The sequence below is a fragment of the Xiphias gladius genome, chromosome 24, assembly GCF_016859285.1.
Source record: "Xiphias gladius isolate SHS-SW01 ecotype Sanya breed wild chromosome 24, ASM1685928v1, whole genome shotgun sequence".
Classification (NCBI taxonomy): domain Eukaryota; kingdom Metazoa; phylum Chordata; class Actinopteri; order Istiophoriformes; family Xiphiidae; genus Xiphias; species Xiphias gladius.
This window is the reverse complement of record NC_053423.1, coordinates 1,029,762-1,049,263: the sequence shown is the minus strand read 5'-3', so window position 1 is coordinate 1,049,263 and position 19,502 is coordinate 1,029,762. Positions and strand designations below refer to the sequence as shown.

General features: G+C 38.6%; 1 protein-coding gene across 1 annotated transcript in view; it reads left to right on the top strand.

Moving 5' to 3' along the window:
* The first annotated feature begins 3,389 nt into the window (after positions 1–3,389).
* The window catches only part of LOC120785912 (gamma-aminobutyric acid type B receptor subunit 1-like), a 100,263-nt gene continuing 84,150 nt past the window's right edge, over positions 3,390–19,502 (top strand). Inside the window, exons 1-2 of the mRNA XM_040120891.1 lie at positions 3,390–3,530; positions 14,809–14,943. Coding sequence (XP_039976825.1) covers positions 3,405–3,530; positions 14,809–14,943 — 261 coding nt within the window. The 5' untranslated portion in view covers positions 3,390–3,404. The remainder of the gene's footprint in view (positions 3,531–14,808; positions 14,944–19,502) is intronic.

Below are 19,502 nucleotides of genomic sequence, written 5' to 3'. Positions count from 1 at the left end.
AACGATGCAAATAATGACAATGAAGGGAGAAAGATCGGTGTCAGGCCACACTGTGCTGATACATTATTAAAGAAACACTCAGCAAGCACACACACATACAGGGACAAAATGTCAGGCATCACCACTCTCAGGAAGACAAAGTGATGAAGAACGAGTATATGGGGAGAGGCGGGGCATGATTCATTATGGCTCATTAGGCTCTCTTAAATGTGGTTTACTAAATTAAAATTTTTTATCGGCCTATGAAGAAGAAAACAATGAAGGAGATAAATAGATGAATATTTTAAAGAAGCAGAGATTTGTGCCATTAAAAACACAAGAAAGAAAACATCTTAACTGTTACCTAACTTTTTAAAAACTTTCTAATTTCAGAATTACTATCTCCCACCTTTTTAGAATAGCATATATTTTGCAAATAGATTAATAGCATATGTCATAATATTGATAAATATACTAAACACTATTTAATATATTATTTAGTATATTTAAACTCATGTATGTTATCATAGCATATGAAAAAAGAAAAACAAATGTTCAAAAATAGTTGCTGTTTGACACTTCAGTAATGTGGTATGCACCTCAACCATTAGGCTGTCAGGGTGTCAGGGTAAAGTATTGACAGTACTAATACTACAAATGCTAATAGCAGCAGTACTATTACTAATATTAGTTTGACAAAGAAAAGTCTTTACTGAAGGTCCACTTAAACTGGACAACTGACAGTGGGAACTGAGCAAATCCCCTCCTCTGATGAATAGTCACCAAGATATGTAGTGAGTGTGGAAGTGCTCTCTGGTGGCGGCATATATTCCAGTCCTGAGAAGGAGAGAAAAAAGAGATCAGGTTGGAAATGAGAATGCCCAGCGCATCACCAGCACCAACATTTCTTTGATAAACTAAAATCAGCGGAAGGTTATGGGTGAGTCATGAACAAAAGTGGGTTACCAATGAAGGGGGTAACTGCGCTAGTTTGACCCATGTTTGGCCCATGAGGCTCCCAGACCCTCATGGGCCCCAAAGGCCTAAGGCTTGCTGTGCCGCAATTACCTTGTGGTATTTTGGTTAATTGTTTATAATTATTTTTTAAGGAATCTCCACCACTACCCCAAAATATAATTATGGCTAAGGGCCGTTCCTGTATTTGTACTTTGAGGCCCTGTCTTAAGGTACAAATACAGCAACTTGTGAAGGGTTGGGTGTGAATGTTGGCTTTTGGGTACTAGGTCAAATTTAGTTTAATACCTTTATTATTTCAATTGATAATATGTAAACATACAAATGAATGCATACGTACACAGTATATGTCTATATACACATGGTGCATATTCCTAATTTAAATCTGTGGCATGGTTGGTTTCTGGGGATCTGGTAAAAAAAATATAATGGCGCCTCTATTTGTGCACTTTGCGCCCCATGCCTGATGGGTAAAGCAAGCTTATTTAACTCTTGCTGAACAGCAGCCACAAGTGGGTGGCAACTGTTACACACAGTCTCATATTAGCAAAAGAGTCATAAAGTCAGTAAACTGACTCAATAATGCCAGCTACACAGCAGTATCAATGTAAAGTTATGTTTGCTAACATTACCTACAATTGGCCACCAGAAAGCGATTGGGTCATACCACACAGAGTAAGACCGTAGATGCAAAACATGAGTCGGCTGAAGGGTGGTGCAATTTATTTCCTACACATTTAACTATGAATGATGAGTGATTTTTATGTTCAAAGGTTACAGTGTTGCTTTAAAGGCGACATATTAGATGCACAGGGCAAGGAGAATGGGAAAAACGGGGGGGACCAGTGGGGGGCCCGCAGCTCAATTTTGCTCCGGGAGTTTGAGTGGACAATTATAGCGTCCCATAATGGTGTTGATAAGGCTTTTCCACGCTGGCAAAAATACAGTTGGCGGGGAAGAATTGACACTGTCCTTAAATTGTGAACGTGAAAGGACGACGGAGTAATGCGCGAACTCAGAACTCTCAAGATGGGGGAAGTGCGTCACCAGCTGAAAACCAGTCCACAAGGTGAAGTTAGGTAGACGGGAAAGGAACATTTGTCCCATGGTGGAGGGTATAGACACAGAGAGGGCAGGGGGAGAGGAAGGCTTGTCTCGGATGAGCAGGTGGAGAGGGGGGCGGAGGAGGAAAGATAAATGAGTGGGACAATGTGAAGGGATTGCAAATTCAAAGTGGATTGTGAAACGGAGAGACTGAACATCCCTCCTCCTCATTCTCCTCCTCCTCTCTCTCTCACTCTCACGCGCTGCTGCAGTCAGGCACAGTCCAACGCACAGAGCTGCGAGCTGAAAACTGCTCCCGTCGTTTTCTCCCTTTTCTCCTCCCGAGGGGCTGACCGCATTCCAGCAACGATCGGGCGACTTTTCTCATCCTGAAATCGACCGCGCTCACGTTAGACTCAGTTGGATTGCTGATGACAGACATATCTCGCGTGTCTCTGCTCCGATACAACATGCTATGTGCGTTAAATGGGCTCTTCGACTGGAGAGCCGTGAGTCTGTAGGCGGAAGGATGAGGAAGGGTAGATACATGACAAGAGCATCCGGACAGAATCAAGCTCGCCGTGTGTTTCCCCATCAGCTCAACGTGGATGTTTGTTAATATTTCATGAGGAGGAAAAGGGACGAGGTGTTATCATCTCTGCTAAAAAGGCTCAGGCTGAATCACGAAGCTTGCGCGAGTTTAGTTTCAGCACCTTGGACAGCTGAAAGAGCTTAAAGCCTGGTTTAATCACGAGTCTCGACTTAATATTCAAGTTCATTTAGAGAACAGCAACTCCAGCCTGCTCTCATGTGATTGAACTGTCTCTGTTCATCACTTTACTCATTCTGTGCTGCTTATTGGTTGCGTTAAATTAGTTGTTCGTTTTACCCGCAACCGCAGGTAAAAAAGGTTATAAAAGCTTTGACGTTGACATTTAATGAAGTTCTTCTACAAAAATGCCAGGTAATAAAAAAATCCAGTGCTAAACCTGCCAGACAATAGCCGGAGTTCACAGCAGCGGAATGACGTGGTTTTCTATTCATTTCATTGGTTTGTCAGCTGTCAGATGTTGTTCTTGCAACAAAAAGCAGTCAAATTAAAATTGTTCACTTCCAGTAAATTAGTATTCTGAATGTGCTCCCATCTCTGAGGTGCATCAACTTGTGGGAATTCATTCCTCCTGACCGGCGCACATTAAACCCTGCAGATTCAAAGTTGAACAGTACCACAGGACTAATCTGACATCATCGGACTCCAGCATCCACCAGCTATGGCTCAGCTCTGCCAAATGCCTCTCCGCAGGTCTGTCCTGCGACACTCTCTGACCCTTACCCTCTCTGTCCTCCTCTCCTGCTCCTGCCTGGCTCTAGGCAAGAAAAAGCTCTACATTGGAGCCCTCTTCCCGATGAGTGGAGGCTGGCCTGGTGGACAAGCCTGCCTCCCTGCCGCTCAGATGGCCCTCGACCTAGTAAATGACAGGACTGACATACTTCCGGACTACGAACTGGAGCTGATACACTACGACAGTATGGTGAGTAACTAATAAACTATGCTGCTACGCTGTTTATTTCATTCCCAATATAAGACTCAGTTCTTCCCATCTTTCACTTCTTTCCATATGTTGATCACAGTCAGAGTTGGTTTGATTTGTCACATGAGACTGCAAGTAATGTACCAGGAATTTACCTTTTCAACTGTGCAACATCCATGCAATCATTAGCATAATTTCCCTAACCTCATTTCCATTTTACAATAAATGCATGTCTGCATGAATTGGAAGCATGAATGCATGAGTAAAATTTACTGTCGTTTGGGTTATTAAAAAAATAGGAATTTCAAGATGAAACCCTTCTTTAATGAGTTACAATCACCTATAACAACAGGCTTGAGGAGGTTAAGTAGAAAGTGTGAGACCCATGAGCATTTATCAATAGATTAGCAAGGTATGTAAATACGCTATTACTTTAAAGAAAGGATAAAAACACCAATCGGATAGTTCACAACCTAGCCACTAAACATTTGTTATTATCAATGGCTTTAACCTAATCCGTAAAGAATTCATGATTTATGATATAATAACAATCGATAAAGCCATTAGTTACACCAATAGGTGCAAAAAAAGCTAACCATAAGACTTTTGTAAAAATGACATTATTTGTGAGATTGTCATTTCTGCGGTGAAGGCATTCATTCCGCCTCCTTATGTACTGATCATATTCATATCTTTGGAGTCCACATAGCAGACTGTTTCACTGTGGCTATTTTATTTATAGCTCCACACTGTGATTAATTTTCCCACATCATGTTAAGCCATTATCAGGATAATTGGAAGTCTTCTGTGTATTGTGTGTTTTAAAATGCAGCATACATTTCTTTCATCCCTAGAGAAATTTTCTACCTACAGTGGCGTAACAACTGCATCTGTGTGTGTTTGCGTAAGAACAGCAGCTATACAGCCTGAACACGTTCAAATAGCACCACACTCCACACCAGGAAATGATATGGTTGAGGAAACACAATTAACAGAAAGTCGTTTGACATTAGAAAGGTGTACTGAAAAATAAAGGTGGGAAGTTCAGGAGAATGAATGAGCAAGAAGTGAACGGATGTTTAAATGGCTAATCATTGTTCAAGTCTACTTGCATATACAATAATTGTTTCACTAAGTCATGTGACACTGGGTTGCCTCATTTGTCTCTAAAAAGTTAAACCTAACAACCAAAGATCTACTGCATGTTAGTTAAAAACAATATAAATATACCTGTAAGATTGCACTTGATAGACTTTGCTGCTGTATAAAATTTAACAGCTGAAATGTTCTTACCTTATTTTTCTTAGACCCACACTCTTTGCAAGGTAGTACTGTTACATTTCAAAAACCATACAAGCAGCAATTCTGTATCCTTCATATCCTTTACTACTGCCTTCCATTGCCAAATGCATTATGGGGGGAAAGTTCATTACTACCTGGCAACTGGCAACATACAGATGGTTGACAAATTAAAAGAAAAACCAACATAAAATGCCCTAGTAAAGTGCTGGGCCACCACGAGCCATCAGAACAGCTTTAGTGCACCTTGGCGTAGATTCTACAAGTCTCTGGAACTCTACCGGAGGGATGGGTACCATTCTTCTTCTTCTACCATTCTGTGTTGATGATGGTGGTGGAGAGTTCTGTCTAAAACATCGATCCAAAATCTCATATCGGTGTTCCATTGGGTTGAAATCTGGTGACCGCGAAGGCCATAGCATATGATTCCCATAATTTTAATACTCATCAGATCATTCAGTGATCCCTCCTGTCCTATGGATGGGGGGCATTGTCATCCTGTTTCTCAACTCATTTTTCAGGTTTGTCATTTAATTTGTCACCCATCTGTTATTTCCAAGAAGTGTAATATCCTTACACAGAAGTTCTTGGACTTATAAATCACAGGACTTTGACACACAGGGTCTGCATCCTGCTTCCCATGTGTTGTTAGTTCTAGGCTACCAGAGACTACATCAAGATTAGAGAAAGATAGTGATTTTATTTAAATACTGAAAAAGTAAAAATCTCCACATGGTGCTTGTCATCATCATTTTCAAAATTTAACCAAGACCAAGATCTTTCCCAATGTTAACTCTGTTTTAGCTTAAACATGCCACCTTCACATATGTAAAAAAAATGATCTAAATCCAGACTGCACACCCTGTTTATCAGTTGTCTCCAAACCACAGATATGGATTTAACTATGGTTCAATGAATTCTGGACAGCTTCCAGAGATAGTATATAATATTTGGCTTTCTAGGGTCTGTGGTAGTCAACAAGAATGAAACTCTCCAGAGTTGAATTTGTTTTCTAGAGTATGCGCCGATCAAAGTGATCACTGATATTCTTTTTTTTTCCTTTTGTCTAGAGCATAGCATTATTTAATTTTCTCTGGGAAAAGGCAAATAAACTGCTTTTGCAACCCTGTCTCTTAAAAATTACATTTCTATACAACAAAACTGCAACAGCAAATAGATTTTGCAGGAAACATAATTGAGACTAGTTTACATTTTCTGTTAACATAATGAGGATATGTTTTTAATTTACGAATTAGTAAAGTTGCAAACATTGTACGTTGTTAACAACATGTATATCTAAAAGGTTGATAGACAGCATCTTTATTTTCTGTTAAAATATCCGATTTTGCAGTACAAAATCCACTTGTACTGACTATAGCATTATTAAATTTTTTTAAACGGTTATGTTTAGACATCACAGCAGTTGTTTAAGGTTAGGGAAAGATTGTGGTCTGGTTTAATAGGCTACAGAAAAAGTTCACAGTGATTTTCAGACGCAATGTGTTTATTTACATTGAAGCAAACCCACAGTCTTTCCCTACCCTTAACCAAAGTGCTTTTATTGCGTAAACCAAAGACGAGACTGGATGTGAACCCCGGTCTCTGGTGAGACAGTTGTTTGCTTTGTATGCCCACCATCCACCCCAACTGCCTCTCGGTGTCTTTAAAGCATTTAATCAATGTAGCGCTTCATTCATTCAAAAAATACATTGCCTCTCAACATAATCAAGCCAGAGATTACGTTTCCTACCAAACATATTTGTTGTTGCAGTTTATTTGTATAAAAATGTAATTGCCAGGAGACAGGGTTGGCTGTTGGAATGAACACTACAGACTAGGACCATTTTCAGTTTATACATGTAGTATAATAAAGCAGTATAATAATAAAGTAAGACTGTATATAAAATTTCCTTTCAAAAAAGTATAGTGTTATGGTACTTTTACCAACATAACCATAAAAATGTTAATCATGCTTTAGATGTCAGGAGTAGATATTGTAGGAAAACAGTTGACACCTAATTTTATGAAGATATGTTCATTATAAACATTTCCTTGTTACTGGCTGATAAAACAAATGGACTCTATGTAGTATTACATTACCGCTATTATGCTATAGTTGTATACGAACAGGATCGCAAGGAGATACATAAGGGTGAAAAAATAATGTAAACGCTACATCCAAAAGGGCTTTAAAGGAAACTCCATCACCTTTATAAACACTGTCACAAAGGTGGTTGTTATTTTACCTGATAATCAGACTGAATTTAAATTTTGTTTCACTTTCATCAGTGAGTGATACTATGTTCATGGTCTTTTTCTTTCATTCAGTAATGTTGACACGGAGGTTATGGTAGTGGTTGTTAGGAGCAGTTAACGTAACATTAAGAAATATTCCAAGAGTTGTTATTTCTGTAAGTCAACTAACAACAACCTGTACAGTTGTATCACTTTCATTGACACTTTTCACCATTTTTGTGGTCATTTTTCATGGCTGTAGCTTAGTAGCAAGCTAGCTGTGTAGGAAGATGACATCCCCATCCTACAATTTTCTGACTAGTCATTACTAGAAACAGCCATTAATAAGCACAACACCAGACCTATAAGAATCACTGAAGAACTTGGAGATGTGGGCTTTGATTCAGAGGTCGAAGTCCAATTACCTTTTGTTAGCTATTACAGAAGCCCAGAAATCGGTTCTTTGTTAACATGACCTTTCATGTTATCCAAGACATGAGACAAACTGCATTGACAAAGAGGAACAGCTGTTACAAGCTGAATCTGACCAGCAGGAATATGATGAATACCTATACACTTTATAAAATAAGCTGTTGTCGGAGCACTGTTTGCAATGCTGATTTAGATACTTTTAGTCAAATTAAGTTTGGTTGATTACATGTTGCATTTCTCCCAAGATTAAAAAATGATTAGAAATAATAAAACATATCAGAGATTACAGTTTTTTTTCCAGCATCATTCTGTGTGACTGGTCAGTACTCATGTTTGTTACTCGTAACCATCAATTAGTCAAATAGATGTTTAAGCTTTATTAATAGCTTTGAAATCCGGACAGAACACAATTTTCATATTCTTTTTTTTTTTTTTTTTTAAATCTGTTTAAGCTTTGAAGCCTTGGGTTTCTATTCCTAAACATCTGTGAGAATGAGATATATGGAAGCTTTCATCTTCAATGTAACTGTGTGCACTGTGAGCAGAGATGTTTATATCTTTATGATCATTCATTTTTAATTGGTAAGATATGGTTGTAGATTTCCTATTTTGAAGCCTTTCACTGCTGATGATAACTTCGAACGGTCTCATTCTCTCAAACTACCTTTTCTCACCTGAGCCTTTCCAGACACTGCATACCAACACACACACACACACACACACACACACACACATACACAAACACACACAAGCACAGACACACACACACACACACACACACACACACACACACACACACACACACACACACACACACACACACGGCTTTGCATTGGATCCTCACTACAAAAGCCCGGAGAGGGTAGCGATAAGGGGGTGTAGAGATTGGCATGACAACAGTAACCAAGACAACTGCAATTCAAACAAACACAGATTTGGCTCCAAGAAAAAGTCAAGATCATGCACCTACTATCATTGCACAAACGGGAGCAGATGGATGGCTCAGTGATTTAAGCTTGTCCATGTGAGAAGGCCATATTGAGCACAATTAGCCAAACGTAAGAAGTGCTGAAGAAGAGTACTCATCAATCACAGACCTCTACATCACCCCACTGCTCTGCCAGGCCAGCTGCACATCACACTGAGCATCCTCTGATTTTTTATTTTGGCCTTTCAGACATCACAGCATACAGTGCTTGACTGTAATCGGCAAAGATCCATCAGACATTATCAGGTGGTGAACAGAGCAGAACATTTCTCAAGATTTTATTCAAGATCTGGTGAAAGGATGATTAAATGTCTGTCCAGTCCCTGTGGTGCTGAAAGTTGAATGCAGGTCCCAAAGGTTTTAGAGTGGGATGAAGTTGTGATTGGGGGGGGCCTGCTACAGTATACCATTTGAATGTGTCAGTGATTTCCCCTGAGTGCCAGGGTTAATCAATGAGTCAGCTGTGAGGAATGTAGCTCCGGATTACTGTGGGCCTGCTTTACAAACCAATCAATTTGATTCAGGACTGAAGAGGGCAGCTTTCTCCAAGCCGCTTGTTACTGAGCCTGTTGACTCAATATCATTAGGTGAGGCGAGGAAATCCAGCACATGCCTCAGCACCTGCCTCCTTTAACTCCACAGGAATGGATTTTAACCCTAAAGACAGGATGTAGAACATTTCAGGAGCTGGTTGCTAGGGAACAGCTTGGGTTCAAGGTTATACTCTGCCAGCTATTGATGTTGATAAACACTGCAGCAGGAAATTAAGTCTTGCCCATTTTAAATGTTTCTGGTTTTAACTGAAATGGTTTCTGACGTTTATCATGACCCTTTGTCAGAGCTGTTCCTAACACGTAGAGAGTCAGCAAGCAATTTAATGTAGCAGCATTTTATTCCCATTTTCAAAAACTTTAATTTTCCCTACAAAGACAGTTGAAATGGAGAGGTTCATTATTTGATTTGAAATTTTGTTCATAGTTAAATTTACACTCAATATAAACTATTGAATATGAATACATTCAATAGTCAACGCTCAAAGGCTTTATTCTTTACTTTGGATTGAAGGATTCTTTATTCAAGGCTGTTAACAAGCACTTCCCCTTGCTCCCCTGGGAAATTACTTTTTAACTTTGTTGTTTCTGTAATTATGATTGAAGCTCTGAAGTTCATCCAGAAGGCAACTTTTTTTCCCTGTGCATTTAAAAAGTGATGGTACACTGCTATATCTTTTTTCTGTTAGATAGCACTGGCTTGTCATATGAGAGAAAATCAATCATAATCATCCGGTAGACTGTATGTTATCACACATAATTACAAGGCAGCTGTTTCCCAAGTCAGCATGGCTAGAAAATGCATTGTAAGCTTCTGTGGTGCACCACTGACTGGAGAAAAGTTACATTGTATTTCACAAATATTGACACAGGACATCTCCCCCCCCCCCTATTTTTTAAGTGCACATGGTGTTAGATGTCAGACATTTGTAATTTAAGATGTCTCTTCGAAGCTTAGTGAGCCTAGCTTTCTAAATTATAACACTGATTCACACAAGGTGTTTCACAAAGTACTTGTCACGTTGACTAGTAAAACCACTTGGCAATAATAATGATTGTAGTGACCATCCCCAAATTTATACAAGTTAATATATAAAACGTGAATGCCCATATATGCATGTTACTGTATATGCATAATGCAGAATCTCCTCTACATTCATTCTGGTGTAGCACGACAGCAGTCCCCTGTACATAATATTGTCTTATTATGAGTAATTATATTTCACAGTATTTTCATTGTCATAACTAGAGCCGAACTGCTAGAGGTGTTCAGTACATGTACAAAAAAATCTTTATCAACTGATTTGATGTGGACTTACTACACTGAATCAACATTGTCACTTACTGAACCAGTAGCTTTTAGCAGTGGAGCTCCTCACTGGTGACTGAGAGCATTGTTGTTAGCTCAGCTGTGATTTATGTTACATTATTTCCTTATTAAAACCTTATTAAAAGACAGCAAAAGCCACAGAAACAATCATTATGTCATAAATCTGTGGTTAATAAGTGGCTGCTGAGATATTAACCTTATGTACAGTTATTATATAGGCTATTTTTGTACTGAACTGAACATGACAGCTTGGACCACAAACAGACGGCATGTACATCTGAACTGAAAACAGTCAGAATCGGAGCTGAACGTAGAGGATATATGAATGAAGATGTGTTCACTTGATGAATGTAAGTGCCTTTGAATGGTGACTGCTGATGTGACTGCTTATCTTAAGAAAAAAAAGTGAATGTACTACATGGTCAGCGACTATGAATATTTGAACTAAAAGATTTACAGTGATCAACTTTCCATTGTTTTATTGTATTGAGTTTAAAAAAATCTCAGTCAGCACTATGAAAAGCTAGTTAAGGAGACTTTACACTGATAAAAAAGATGCTTTCACGCACATGTGAAATGGTCAGAGGCTTTTCTATTTTGCTTGTAATGTAATGTAATGAGGATGAGCAATGCCAGTCAAACCATAAACTACGGAGGTTTATACGTTTTAGTAAAGATGCATTTTAATATAAGCTTATGGTTCAGTTATCTATCTATGTGTGTACTGGTCTTTGTGCATATTTTGTGTCTGTTCAACTGCAGTCACAGCTCATATTCCCATTTATATCATTAAGGGCACAAATAGGCAGGCAGAGTATTAAGGTGACCTGCACAGCTGTATCGTCCATGCTTGTTGCCATTTTTTGCTTTCTCTCTCTAGTTGATGTAGCTGGCTAGTTCACTATGAAGGAAAATTATGTCCCAATTTTTACACCTGCCTACAAAGCTCTGATTGGTTGATTGTTACCTCAACTGGGGCAACTGTGTTAGAAAATATCTGGTTATTTGATAAAACATTAAAGGTATATGCCTGTGTTTATAAAAAAAAAAAAATACAGTAGCGATGTTAACTAGAAGGTGAATTCCAGTAAAAAAAAAAAGCTTGCAATAGACGAGCAGACTATAAAGAATACACTTTATAGAAAATGTATTTTAAAATCTGCTACTTGAATGAGTTCACTTTTGGAATCTAGGTCAATTTGGAGTTGGATTCTGTATATATGTGACCGCGTTTTGTTCAAAACTGAAACAATTTAGTCTTTTGAATTCACTACAGCTGATTTACAAATCTGACTGGCTTTCTGTCCATATCAATCGTGGCCAAGGCACATGGGTATTGTATTACTTAGAATGATCCATGTGTCGAACTGATGGAAAATCATTTCAGCTTCAGATAGAAGTTAAAATGATTATAACTGGTGGCCATAGCATAAACATAAAATATTGTTATATTATCTGAGAGACTGTGTTTCTTTGTTGAGAAACATTGATGGTATCAGTAAAAGAAAACTCTGAAAAAGGAATACAGTGAGGTGAAAAAATGTGTTGCTTGTACCCTTGAGTAATAGACTTCTTTTTCATACAAAATCAGGCAAAAAATATCAGGTCAAGAGTTTTATATTTTCTGTTTTGCTTTGAGTGGTCTGTGTGGAGTAATATGATGTAATGATAAATGCTTTTGATGACTAAAAAAATCAAATTTCCAACAGTCTCATCTAAATCTGACCCCCTTTATCTTTGTTAAATGACTAATGGACACCACGCCTTCACCATTATCATTTAAATTACTTATTGATTTTTATTGACTCTGAGTTATAAATGAAAAGCGAGGGACACTGTTTATAATGTATGGACAGGATAATGGGGCTTGACAGGTGGGTTAATGTTTTCTCCAGCATTACAGAGATAAATGCTGTGTCTGCCTCCCCATACAAGCCTGTCCAGACTAATGTTGAGGTGACCTTGAAACGTGCCTCACCTTGCCCCCCCGGCTGCTTGTTCTGCCTCAGCTCTGTGTATGGTTATATGTAGCATGTGCACTTGAGTGTACAAGGAACAGTGTATTTTACAATACATACTGATTTTAATAGCTTCTTTTTTGAGCTGTGCTTCATATCTTCTCACATCCTATGTTCAGTTTCCCTCCACATTCATCTACTCCATGACTCAAACAGAACTTTACATACATACACATACTGCATATACCTAACAGATAGAACACCTCAGTTTATTGCTTCTCTAGTTTATCATCAAAAATCCCAGCACTGAGTCCAATGGACTAAACCCCCAGAGTGTCTGCAGGTCCTTCAAACTGCAGTCCTCAGTGTTCGTATCAAAAAGACACACAGCTATGCAGGCCACTGAAAGTAACACACAGACTGCACCAATTTCCACATGTATTGTGTGATTTTCTGCGAACAAAAACTTGTGTCAACATAGTAATTTGAAAGGTGCTGTAATTACATAAAAATGGCTTTAAAGCAAGAATACTGAAGTGTTGAAAGAACTAATAACAAAATATTCTTCTTATAAACGAAAGGCTGAATTTGTAAGCAATAAAACACACGCTAGCTCAGTTCAGTACACTCAGGGGTTTTGTTGCTATACAGCCTTAGTATGACCAGTAGCATATGGTGGCTATTGATATAGTAGCTGATGTTAGTAAACTTAACATACTGTATATATTGCAGTGTAACTGTTATTACTGAGTCAATTGTCTTTATAAATCCAGTTGTGCTACTGTCATGCAGAGGTTTAGCATAACAGTTTTTCACTGTGGTGGACTTCCAATGTGACACATGTTTCCAAGGGGAAACATGTCCCATTGAAGTGTTTGTGTTGTTTCTGTGGTTCAAAAACTGATTTAAATTTAAAATTGGAGTGGATTGTGAAGTGGACGTGGCTTAGCAAATTTAGTGCAATGCAGAGCCTTGGAGAGATATGGAACTGTGGGACTGTTCACCTCAACACACGCCTCCATCAACTTCATTGTTAGATCAGTAGGAGGATGTGGGTTAAATTGAATAATTAGACATCAGCCACATTCTTTGGGAATGTAAACAACAGATCTGCTAGCTGAATTCCAAACACACACCTATTATATTGTTCTGCTATCTACCCACATTAAGTCTGCCAAAAATCACTTCAATCATTCACTACTCCCTATATAATAGACACTCAATAGTCACTCAATAGTGAGCATTAAATTTAGATTTCAGACACTACCTAATCATCATCATTTTGTGTCATCTCTGTCAGCCAACAAGTCCTTTGACGTAAGTCCTCTGTTTGATGCTTTCACAGTGGACATGTGGGCTTGTTTTTGACAGTTTCCTGACAGCTGTAAAACTGTTCTACAACTTTCTCAACTATAAAATGCAGAGCATTGCACTTGCATTGTTATTGAACATTGTGGAATTTTTAAGGATACTACAAATTTACTCACTCAGAATTTCGAGTCTCAAATAAAATGGCAGTAATTATAGTGCACCATAAAGTAAATAGGGAGTGATTTCAGACAGTCAAGTGTTTTATTTGTTGAGCGGGGTTAGCTAGCCACCCCGAATCACATTTGATTAAATAAATATATGTAACCGTTCAGAGTTCAGGATGAATCATTGAAAATACATTGAATTTTACAGAAAAAGCAAAGAGAGAAGGAGTTTGATATGAAAATACTGCCTTTTTTTTAGCATATAACAAGATACATAAATAATTAACAGAGGCACACAGGATTAGAACATGGAAAATGTATTTTCCGATTCACTGTGTTTTTAACTCACAAAAGTCCTAAATGATCACATTAAGGTCTAATATCTATTTATTATGTTAAGATAATGAATTGTGTATTTTCATTGTAAATTTTATCTGCTTAAGTTATATCATATTATTGCACTTTGAGTTTGACAAACATGTATGTTCTTCTGTTAGCCTAGTTCCAGACCCTTGAACACTCACCCACATCTCTGAGTTTTTTAATGATTCTAATAGTTCTGTTTACATGAACATGATGTTAATCCATTAGGTAGACTGGCTTGGTAGTTTGGTCTGATTATCAGGGTTATCCCCAATTAGATTAATTAGATTAATTAAAAACCTCTCGAACATAAAGTATTTGGCTTTGTGTCCCTAACTGTTTAATTTCTGAACGTTAATTTCTTTTAGTGCTTTTCTTATTCTGTTATAATTTCAGTCCTTTCTTTAGCTACAATTTACTGCAAATAGTGTGATTTACGTTTTTTGATTTCACTATATGCAAAACTGTTCCAGATGTCATTTATAATGTCTTTTCATTATGAAACGCTGAATATTCCACATATCTTTGGACACAGGGTCCTTGTTATTTATCCGATGTTGTCGAATAATATACTGCACTTACTCTGTAGGGATGTTGGGCATAGTGTGTTTCTTACAGCCCTGCTTTCTGTGTCTGTGTGTTCTCAGTGTGATCCAGGTGAGGCCACCAAGCTGCTATATGACCTTCTGTATACAGAGCCCATTAAAATCGTGCTGATGCCAGGCTGTAGCTCCGTGTCCACGCTGGTGGCTGAGGCTGCTCGTATGTGGAACCTCATAGTGGTAAGAACCTTCACCTTTCTGTTTGTGGGTCTTAAACACAAAGCAGTCATATTTCACTTAATGTGTAAATACAGCAACATAACACTGAACCAAAATGTTGCCACATTTTGAGTCAGTTTAAATTTGTCACTGCCTGGTAGGGCTTTCTCGGAAAGAACTCTTTGGTAAAACAGAAAGTTATCTATTTACATTTGTATAGAGGAAAAAACAACAGAAGAAGCATTGGATAGCAAGAGAAAGAGGAGCTCCACACAGTATACACAAACACTGTTACACAGATAAAAAAAAAGGTAGCCAGCAGTGATTAGTTGATAAGTGATCTCTGGGTAGTACTGTGTGGAAACACCACAGAGAACACTTAGCACCAAAGGTGAAGCCAAAATACAAAAATAACACCACAGGAGGAAAAACTTAACACCAGAGATATAGTCAAAAATCTATACTTGCAGATAGTGAACTGAGGCATGTCATAGTGAAATTTTATAGTCACATTAGAGAAGTGAACATAAAATACTTGGTTACAGTTGTGATACTGAATCATTCAATTATTCATGCATAATTGCCCCCCCTCCAAGAGGCATCCCATCACCTTTTTTTTTAGAACGTTGCAATTCATTATGCCAGATAAGTCAAATAGGAAAAAGGGCCAGTATTCATGATCATTATTCCAAAAAAAAACTTATTTTGTAATTATTCTTAATTAAGATTAAAGGTACCTTTATGGGATAAATATATTGTAGACGTATTCACTGTACATTGGGTGTTTCTTATTGAAACACGTTTTTGTGTTCTTGACGTCAGCAGTGATTGTGTGTCACTGTTTGTGTTTTCCCCTCTAGAGATGTGGTATATCACATTGTTTGTGATAATACCAATATCTCTCTCCACCTGCACCTCATTCTATAATCAGCACTGGACTATTTATACCAGTTCTCTTCCTTTGTTCTTTGTCAGATCATCTGCTCATGCTCCTGTTTCAATTCCCATGTGTTTTCCCAGTGTCTGCTACCTGCTTTTGTAACTTGTTGCCTGTTCTTGTGTTCCTGTTTGCCATCTTCTTCCCCTTGTCTGCATGTAAGCCTGTTTTTACCTTATTTGCCTTTTGCCTTTAAGTCTGCATTTGGGTCCTCTGCCAGTGCTGTCACAAGCAATCCTGGACAAAATGACCAAATATGGACCCAGCAGACACTTCTTTTGAGGATGAACTTTTTTATTCCCTCGTGTTTTGGTGTGGAGAATGGAAAAAGAAAAACTCCAATAGTGAGTATAAATAAGTTGCTTTACATCTATGAAGATTGTCAGTCATCCAGGTCATGGTATTTCTAAGTACTATACAAAAGCAACTGGACTTTACTGAGGTCTGCAAGAACCTAAAGCAAGTCAATTTGCCTTCGTATAGCACTTAGAGAGGTCGCTTTGCGTCTGGCACACAGGAAGTGTCCTCAAAGCCATGGCTGAGGGATGCTATACCTAACTGGCTTAAGGACTTTATAAACATCCCTGACTCCCATGCAGTCTCCCCGCCTGCTAGCCACCACCCAGTCTCTCGGCCTGCTAGCCTCTTGCCTCCTCGCCACCAGCCAGTCTCTCGGCTAGCTAGGCTCTGTCTGCTCCTGTCTCTGAGCCTCCGCTGCCCAGCGACCCCAAGCCTACGTTTCCCAGTGCCACCATCGACACCCAGTCGGGCACACAGCTGGTCACATAGGTGGCTGTCGCAGCCAATGTCTTGCCTGTTTTTGAGTCGGTCACCAACAAAACATGTCACTGTGATGAGCAACATGATGTGATAGAGATTGTTCTGCTTACATTTAACAGTGGTGTCCCCAGAAACAAAGGCGTTATTATAAAAATTGTAGTTTATTTGTGGCTCATACCAGAATTTCATTAATGTTGCTTAGACATAAAATATGTACGAGGCAACTTATTTGTTTCCAGATTGTCAACAATTATTTTTGAATGTAAAACTGTCAATCTAAGTGACTTAATCTTTAAAAACAATTTCATAAAAATACAAAATGCAAAAAACTAGCCCGCATTTTTAATTATTTCATTTTATTCATGGCACTATGGTCTTATTTAATTGCAGATGGTTATTGTGTGGATTATTTTTATGACAACACACACTGTTACGCATGGAAAACATGGATCTTCAACAGGTCCAGAGAAGTGAACTTGAACTTGAGTCATCATCTGCATCAGCTGCTGTATTCATGTGATTTTTATGTAAAACTCTGCAGGTCCAAGTGAACACAAAGTTTCCTCTGAGAAAAACTCTTCACAGGATTGTTTGGCACTATACCAAATGAATTTGTTTGTTTATTTGTTTATTACCAAATAAATTTATTTGGTATAGCACCTTTCACAGAAATAAAATTAACAAAGTGCTTTACAAAAAACAAAAGAGAAAACCATAAAAACATACAACAATAAGAACATAAGTTAAAGAAAATACCATAAAAACAAAAGCAACCGAGGACCCCAAAAGAAGTACAAGACATCTTACAGTGAGAGGCCAATTTGAATAGCTGGGTCTTCAGTTGCTTTTTAAAAGCTTCCAGAGATACTGCAAACCATATGCCTAATGGAAGCGAGTGCCATAGTCTTGGAGCCACTACTTCAAAGGCACGATCACCTTTTGTTTTCAGTCTAGAACACGGGACAGCCAGTAGGCTCTTATCAGAAGGCACAAGAGACCTACTGGCGATATAGGGAAGTCACAGATGTCCTCAGGTGCCTGAGTATGAATGTCTCTATACATGAGAACACTTACCCTTAAAATTACTTCTAAACCTGATGGGAAGCCAATGTGATGAATGTAAAATTGGGGTGATGTGAGTTGTCCTGCTGGATCTGGTTAAAAGCCTAGCAGCAGCAATCTGGACCATTCGTAGATGGTTCAGAGATGATTTGCAAAGACAAGTGAAAAGGGAATTACAGTAGTCAAGCTTGGAGGACACAAAAGTGTGTATATTCATCTCCAGCTGAGATCCTGACACAACAGACCTGAGCTTTGTGATATTACTTAGCTGTAAAAAACACGTGCAGGTCAATGATTCAATATGGTAATCAAAATGCATATCTTGAACAAAGATAACACTGAGATTTTTTAAATTTGACCATATAGCTGAGGAAAGGGACCCAATACTTTGGGAAAACTGTGATGGATTTCTTTCTTAGTGACAAAAAGTCTTCAAGCACAGATGGTACGATTCAAGATCTTTACTACAAAAAACAAAGACCATTATTATTGTATCTTCCTCTCAGTTACGGTTTCCTCCCACTTCCTTGCTTGGTTGGGCCAATTACCGATATATAAAGGTTGATCTCCAAGTTTCACGTTTCCAGAAGAGGTTGAAATTATCAACAAAGTGAATGCTGTTGGTGTTACAGGCAGACGGGAGCCAGGTGTTGAGGCTGAGAAGCCGTGTCAATCGTCCCATGCCACGACCGTCAGTGGGGGTTGGACTGAACACATAAACATTGCTATGGGACTGAGGATGCTAAGGAGATGGGTGAAATTTTGGTTTAACAGCTTGGACCGCTGTCTTCTGATGTCATTTGAACCAACATGAACAAGGACCCTGGCAAAGTCCGGATAGGAATTTAAAATGCCTGGAATTTTATCAGCAATGTCTTGTACAGTAGCACCTGGGAAGCACAGAGTTTGCGCTCCGCTGACTCCCATGTCTGATGATCGAGTCGCTGATAATGACAGGGGGAGGCAGCGACCGCTGATTGGGGCAGTGGGAACGGACAGCAGCTCCGCAGGTTACCGTACTGGTTAGAGGGTGGTAGGATGAAGACTTGCGCTGTGACCTCTGTCGTTGGACAGCAAGTGGTCCTGGCAGGACAGCCAACTCTTCCCCAAGGGCCTCCAGACCAGCAGATATATTTGGTATGAAGAGGGAGCTGCAACTTTAGTCCCGTTATGAAGCGGACGTGCAGTGGAATGTCTGGAGACCAAAGTCTGGGTTACAGCAATCACAGCAATCTTCTTACTGAAACAGAGACAGCTCTTGCACCCAGAGGGTGAGGTAAATGGAGGCTTTCCTGAACATTTGCTCAGATTGTTGCTCTAAAAAACTTAAAACCAGAAGTCCAATAGCTTAAATCTATTATCCAGTAAAAGGTATTATTAAAAACAACCAATATAAAAAAAATGATTCATAAAAAGCAGCTCAAAAACCAGATAATAGTCAGTTTAATAAGCTGTTCTGAATAAGTCTAACAACAATTCTGTCTCAACTAAATATCACCTAATGTAATCTGAATTTATTGGTACTTGAAAACTTCATTACTTACTGGACTTCAGTTCACTATTTACTGTATTTAAGACATTTAAATCCTTTTGAGCGCTGAGAGCAGGCCCTCGGTCCAAGACCTGCAGACTGAGAGAAGATAGCCTGTAGGAAGGGAGAAAACAAGCTGCAGAGAAAAGTTTCAGAATAAATCAAACCGAGCCATAATCATTTTATAGCATTTTATATTTGGTTTAGTATCCTTCAATAAAATCACACTAAATCAAATTTTTGGGGGATGAACTTAAAACTGCATCATAG